Genomic DNA, 7,331 nt, shown 5'->3' on the forward strand with positions numbered 1-7,331 from the left:
TTACATGACATCAGAAATAATTTTTCATTAAATTATGTGTTCTTCAAGTTTTGACTTTAGCCTAGCAAAATATAGTGTTGAACTATAGACTGGTCAAATTATGGAATGTTGATGTAATAATTTTGAGCAAAGTAGTTCATGCTATGCGCTTTCTTTCAACAACCCATTGATATGATGCTGTTGACAATTTTACAACACACATTCATCTCTTCAGATGTTATCAGTTATATTGTTTCTTATGATTTTAATGTTCACCAACACTATTCTTTCATTTCATATTTATAGGCTTGGGTAAGTTTGGAACCTTATATATCACCAGCTTAATCATTTTCTCCAATACTGTTAACTCTGTTTCCCTCCACTATCTGTTCCCTGCTAACCCTTAATTTTGCATGTTGAATATTGGGGGAAAAGTACATGTACTATGAAATAAGATGTTTAAATTATGCTTCTTTTTAACTTTAATTGGTGAAAAGATAACAAAAAAACACACTATTACTGTTTTGACAGGACAGGTTTCATAACTCTGGCTTACATTTTGTCCAAATTATCCCCCCCATTTTTTAGCATAAAAAATTGTGAAAGTTTTGCATGTAAAATGTTCAGGGCTTTTCATCAGGAAGTTGGGAAGAGGACTTGGCCTTTCAAATTGGGGAATTAATGCGTGATAAGTGTCAATTTTTAGAAAAATAATCAACTGGAAGTATGGGTAAACACCGAAAAACGAATTAAATTTATCTCCCCTAAAATCAGGCTATGGAACATAACGGATTAGACTGGTAATGCATCACATGTTGTTCTGTGCACTGTTCGGCTGTAGTGCAACAAAAAGTCAATACCAGACAAACACTTCTTCTTGAAATACTAAAATATAAACAAAATCTTAACCATCTGTTGGCATGATTTTGGGAAATCTTGCCTTGTATTTTGGGAAATATCTCTGCCACAGTTGGGAAAAATAGTACATTTTTGGACTGGGAAGTGGCCTACCATAGGCCTCTGTTATATAAGGATGAAAAGCCCTGATGTTTGACCAAATAACTGGAACAAGTAATTTCAGATTCTACACACTTCATTGTCATCATGAGGTGACCTCTTCAGACTTGTGTATTAACTCTTGTTTGCATTTTAGCAAAGTTATGCCCCCTTTTTCACTTAGAAACACTGCAAAGTTAAAACAAAAACTGCATGTAAATGTAAGTAGGTTTCTCAGGAACTTTTGTACTGAATGCTTTCAAACTTTTCATTTAAGTCTTATTCATCATAAAATGACTGTTCTGAGCCAAAATCTGTATCTCCAAATTACAGTTTACAAAATTATGCTCCTTTTTAAACTTAAAAAAAACAACTTTGGTAAAACTTTTATATGTAAGCTAGTGTTATGTGAAAGAGTTTCAATTAGTCAAGCATGTACTGCCATTAGACAGCTCCTGTTTTAACTATGTCATAGACTTGTTCTACTTTAATATCTTAAAAACTCTAAAAAAAGCTGCCCTGGGAAGAATATCTTGTCATGAGATATTTTGTGTTAATTTTTTCATTGTAGTAAATTCGTCTTCTTACTTTTGAAACTCTCTCTTCCCTGGGCACTTAACAGATAGTATAAGTATAAATGTATAATAATAGATGTGGGGTATGGTTTCTCAAAGCTTTACATCGTCTCTGTGAATGGTTTTGCATATTTAAACATTTAATTCAATGTTGTCCACTTCCTGGCTCGGTAACCTGTGCAGACATTACATGGATATTTGTAGCATTGCCCCTTTAGCAATTTATATGTATAGTCAAGTGTATTATCATCCTATCAAGAAGTGAGAAATAATACTTTATCTGTTCAGAAATACAGTAATTTAGTCTATACTAGTTAAAAATATTTTAGCACAATTGTGATGAACGCTTGAGGCTTATTTGAATCACTATCAAGGCTACTTCAGTTTGGTCGTGACTCCAGCGGGAACCGGACGCAAGACCTCAAGTTTCAGCAGATGACACTGCAACCATTAGACCAACACTGCAATGATTTCATACTATTTTCTTATTATTTTATCCAATATCACCAGAGCATATTTTAATTATCCTGTTAAGTACACTTGTTTAAAGAAAACTGGCTTTTGCTTTCAGATATTTTGATGTATATCAAGGTATATTGAAATTTGTATGTCAGAATATATGCCATAAATGTCTTGCTAATATCCTAATAAAGACATGTATATTAATCAGAGTAACCTCTCTGCTTTCTTGCTCTCCATCTGAAAAATGACATATAGCTACTTATGCCACCTGTTATGTACATATATTATATTTCTCATTTATTGTATAAATATACATGTTTTGAACCACAGCTGTTAGAAACTCAGTACATAAGAAAACAGATCAGCTAAACAGAAGAAAAAAACCATTTCTGAGCTTTATTATTTAAACTACTTTGATTTATTAAAATAAAGACCTCCACAAAAGATACTGAGTAAGTTTATGTATCATGTATATTGTAACATTTCTTATGAAAAACCTTTTAATTTTTTTTTGTTTTCTGTATGTTATCAGTTATGCAAATAAATCCGAACTTTTCTGTAGCAAGACACTTTTCACTTTTTATTTACTACACTTATCACTGTTTTGTTAGACAATCAGTTAGAGACTTGATATAAAAAAATTATGTTGGATTTTCTGTTTAAAAAATGTGAGATAAAAATCTATTGCTTTAATTATCCTGTGTCAGCCACACAATTGCTGAGAAATATAAGACTATATATAAATATATAAGTTTTTATTATATATTGACCAAAAAGATGGGGGTAGGGGTTGCAATAGTAATTGCACTGTCTGTCTATGTGTTAGTGAATTTGTCTGTCTGTCCGTCTGTCAGGAACACTTCGTGTCAAGTTTTAATTCCAATGAAATGTTTCATAAATACTGAGCATGATGGGAAGGCATGTCATGTGGAAGAGTCAGTCCATAAAAGGTCAAGGTCAGAGGCAAGGGCACTTTCAAATCATGCTTGCCCCCGTGGTTAAATTCTTCAGTAGCGAAGGTAAATAACTTCAGTACACCCAAGGGCAATTCATTTTGGGGTCAGTCATCACTTATTAGTGACATTTCTTGTTCACTTTGTTCTGGTTTGGATGCATGCTGTTTTGTTGACCCCATATATAGCTGAGAAAACATATGTTTCACTGTAATAAATTTTGTTTAAAGTAGATTACAGTTGGATATGCAAAAGAAAATGTACCTTTAGTAATTTGATAGTTTTCAAAACATGTAAAAATATAACTTGTCATATTCATATACAACTTGTTGATAGAACAGTTTAAACTGACCGAAAGAATTCCAGTAAATTTTTTTCGAAGATTAACAAAAAAGCAGTGGAAATATCAGTACATGTAGTGTATAATTATATTGACAAAAAATCAGACATTACATATTTATCATTTTAGGAAAGGCGACACCAAGAAGATCTGAAATTATTGCGTCAACGTTTAGACCTACTCGATGATAATCAACAACAACAGCTAGATGAGTTTCAAGAAATAGCTCACAGTACCCTGCGCAGTACACACCACGATGATTTTGAGAACACCAGTAAAGAAAAGATAGACATTGAGAAAGCTACCTCACCACCACCTACCTAGCATTTACTTTGTTGTCCCGCTGTACATTTAATACTGTAAAACACTTCAAATTTGGTCAGATTTTATTTTGCTAATTTAGATTTATTCCGCTAATTTGCTCTTTATTTGTTTACAAAATGATGAATTTGTTCTGTTTTGTAATTAGAAACTGGAATTTTATTTGGATATACCATGTATATACTCAAACTTTGAATTTGCAAGGTATAAAACTAACAAATATTTGTTAAATTAAAGTTTTTGCCAACAATAAGTGTTCTACAGTATTGAATTAGGATTTTTTTTGCCAACTTTTATACCTAAGTTTTATGGTTGTTTTTAGCTCACCTGTCACGTAGTGGCAAAATTTTCTATTTTGGCCCTTTCACTATATAGAAGTTTCATTTATGCTTTGATTTGATACAAAGTTGCATAGAATGTTTATCTTGATGATCTCTAGGCCAAGTTTGAAACTGGGTCATGTGGGGTTAAAATTAGGTCACCAGGTCAGATCAAAGGATAAGTTTAACACCCTAGAGGCCACATTTTTGACCCTATCTTCATGAAACTTGGTCAGAATATTTATCTTGATCATTCCTAGGCCAGGTTTGAAACTGGGTCATGTGGTGTCAAAAAGTAGGTGACCTGCTCAAGTCAAAGGAAAAAGCTTGTTAACACTCTAGAGGCCATATTTATGAAACTTGGTATGAATGTTTATCTTGATGATTCCAAGGCCAAGTTTAACAAGTGAGTGATATAGGGTCACCATGATTAGTTCTTTTGAAACAATGTAACAGAGAGGATTGTTTAGTTTTAGGCAGAAGTACAAGGAAAGAAGGAGAACATCATCAAGTTATTTGGAACATTTTCTGTGTCTACATTAAATAGATAAAGTCTGATACCAAAACAACATATGAGCCGCGCCATGAGAAAACCAACATAGTGGCTTTGTGACCAGCATGGATCCAGACCAGCGCAGTCTGGTCAGGATCCATGCTGTTCGCTAACAGTTTCTCTAATTGCAATGGGCTTTGAAAGCGAACAGCATGGATCCTGACCAGACTGCGCGGATGCGCAGGCTGGTCTGGATCCATGCTGGTCGCAAAGCCACTATGTTGGTTTTCTCATGGCACGTCTCAATTATTTTTGCAAAAATACAGTAGCATTACATTGTTCAGTTGTTACTTATTAATACAGTTACGGTTTCTCAGTATCAGCAGTTAAAATATAAAAGTGTTCTGTGAGGCGTTGTGAGATATTTTTGCATTACAATAGTATGTTATTCTGTGATATCTTATAGTCTTTTTTATATTAAGTAAGAGATGTGAACATAATTTTGTTGATTTCAATGCATTTTATATTCACTCCTTGAATTACTGTAAAATTGGGGTTTGGGTATGTTAATTGCTATTTGCCAAATTTGTCCGCATGTTTGTTACACTGCAATACAGTAAATCTTTTAGCCTACCAGTGGCAAGTGATTCTGCCTTTGTGTCCAGTGCAGACCAAGATCAGCTGCACATCCACGGTCTGCACTGTTTGCCATTCAGTCAGTAAATTTTCAGTGAACACCCCTTAGAATAACAAATGGTACTGCCCAAATTGAATGATGGACCAGTCCATTTTAGAAATGTAGCAGGGTAATGGTTAAACAATTTAAATCAAGAGCTAAATCATTCTGACAGTCCCAGGAATGGCAGTTATGTTACAAGATGATGGCATGGAGGCAGCTAGCAATGGGCAGTTAGAAAGCAGCAATAAGAAAATGTCATTTAATATTCTAGGAGTCAGGACTATTGCAAACTACATGTCACACTCGGCAAATAATTGTTTTGAAGGTTTTGATCCATGTTTCTAAAGGGTGCTTGCTGAAAATGGAATTCACATAAGAATTGCTTACTGGATGCGTAAAAATTGTAATTTTGTAACAACTGACATTTGGTATTTGGCACTTACCAACCTGCATTCCATAAAATACTGAAGATTTATTAGTTGGTGTTGTGAAGTTTCCTTTACCATATTTATTTCTATAAACATGTTGATATTGAATATTGTGCTACTGAGATTATGTTTTTTTCTAATTTAACTATTGTCTTAAGTTACATGCTACTAGGACTATTTTGTTGTATTTTTTTCAAATGCCTGTTTGTTAATTATATAAATGTTTCTGGTTTGAAAAGTATTTAAAAACTATTTAAATGATCAATCCTATCGCGAAATATACAGAATTTTTGTAGCCCGGATGAAATATTTGGCAAATTAGGGGCAACGTATTACTTTGATTAAGAACAAGTGTATATTTCTCAATACTTGTACATTTCTTTTAGTAAGTAAGTGATATATTGTCTAGAGTTGTAGTCTTTTGTTAATTCTTTACGAACAAACTACTAATTTTAGGAGCACTGGTTTTGACATTTTAAATTTTTAACATTATTTGAGGGTGTAGTGCCTGATTAAACAGAAAACGTTTGTGATAAATTTGGAGGAAAAATTGAGAATTATTACTTCTTTAAAATCGAGGAATTTCTTTTCACAATATTTGCCAATTGTCCTTCTATGAGAAAATAAATACAAATGTATGTTACTTGTAAGGTAATATTTGGCGTATTTTGGCTAATTAAGGTGCTACTATATATATAATACACAGACTTGTATTTTTTATTGCAGGTTGTGCCTTAATTATTTGATAACCATAATTTATTACATCAGGTTTTTAATGTGACGTTATTGCAGATTTTTTTTTGAAGGCAGATTATTTCTTTTGAAATCATTTATATATGTGTATATGTATACTAAATCTTTGGAACTTATTTCAAAATATTCTAACTTAAAAATGATGTGAACCAGGTCATGCAAGTGAAATTTTTCTAAGCAGTTACAAAAGATAATGAATTACATGTCTTTTTATATTGTCATGTAAGTGCATTTTTCATTTCTTTTAGAGCAATAATTGTTATAAGTAGAGCTTTAAACAGCAGCCATCAATGTTCTGGTGCTTTTGAATGCTATCTTTGTGATTATAAAATGTTTGATACTGCAAGCATCTGTTAATTTAGGAAGTAATGGATGTTTTAGTAACTTACATATGTTGTATTTTTGAAAACTTGATAGGTGTGGAGAAGTGTTAAATAAGAACAGTAAAGTTTTTGTTGACATTAAATGGTTATAGTGACATTGTTAGATAATGTCAACTGTACTAGAGTATTAATGATTTTTTTTTAAATACATCAAACTGTTTCAAAAGATAGTAATAACATTTTTTCAATAACTCGATCTTGATCATGTTTTTATCTATATAAAGAGGTTGTAATAATTTTATATATGTATATACTTTATAATACAGAACATGGTAATGAAATTTAAATTTCTTGTACAATTTGAAATGTATCTTGTAGAGTATTTCTTTGTTATGAAATAAACTATAGCAATACTTACCATATTTCTGTGCATTGTACTATATTATCCCTACATGTCCATAAGGTATATTGTAAGCAAGGTTGTTACTAGCCTGCAGTGGATCATATCTAGTCCACTGGAACCAAATGCTCAGTATGAACATTTGAGTTTTGTTAGGCCTCTTCCTTTTTGTGTGTTGAGCATCAGGCTTCAACACTAAGTGCTGAAAGTGAGCATTTGTGAATGCCTTGTGTACGTTTTAATGGTATGGCATCAACTACTTTACCTTTAACCCTGTAAAGTCACAATTTTGGCCAAATGCTCATATAC

The 7,331-nt window shown here is 32.5% G+C and overlaps 1 protein-coding gene across 5 annotated transcripts in view; it reads left to right on the top strand.

Annotated features, from left to right (window-relative positions):
- The window catches only part of LOC123528676 (centrosomal protein of 83 kDa-like), a 32,311-nt gene extending 25,267 nt beyond the window's left edge, over positions 1 to 7,044 (top strand). For 3 of the 5 annotated variants that reach the window (XM_045308581.2, XM_053521930.1, XM_053521931.1), the window contains exon 12: positions 3,435 to 7,044. In XM_045308581.2, the coding sequence (XP_045164516.1) occupies positions 3,435 to 3,629 (195 nt within the window). In that variant the 3' untranslated portion in view covers positions 3,630 to 7,044. Of the gene's footprint in view, positions 1 to 285; positions 2,142 to 3,434 lie in introns of all 5 variants that reach the window. The other 2 variants (XR_008366808.1, XM_045308585.2) reach the window with 2 other exon arrangements.
- The last annotated feature ends 287 nt before the right edge of the window (positions 7,045 to 7,331 follow it).

Source organism: Mercenaria mercenaria, chromosome 13, assembly GCF_021730395.1.
Source record: "Mercenaria mercenaria strain notata chromosome 13, MADL_Memer_1, whole genome shotgun sequence".
NCBI lineage: Eukaryota > Metazoa > Mollusca > Bivalvia > Venerida > Veneridae > Mercenaria > Mercenaria mercenaria.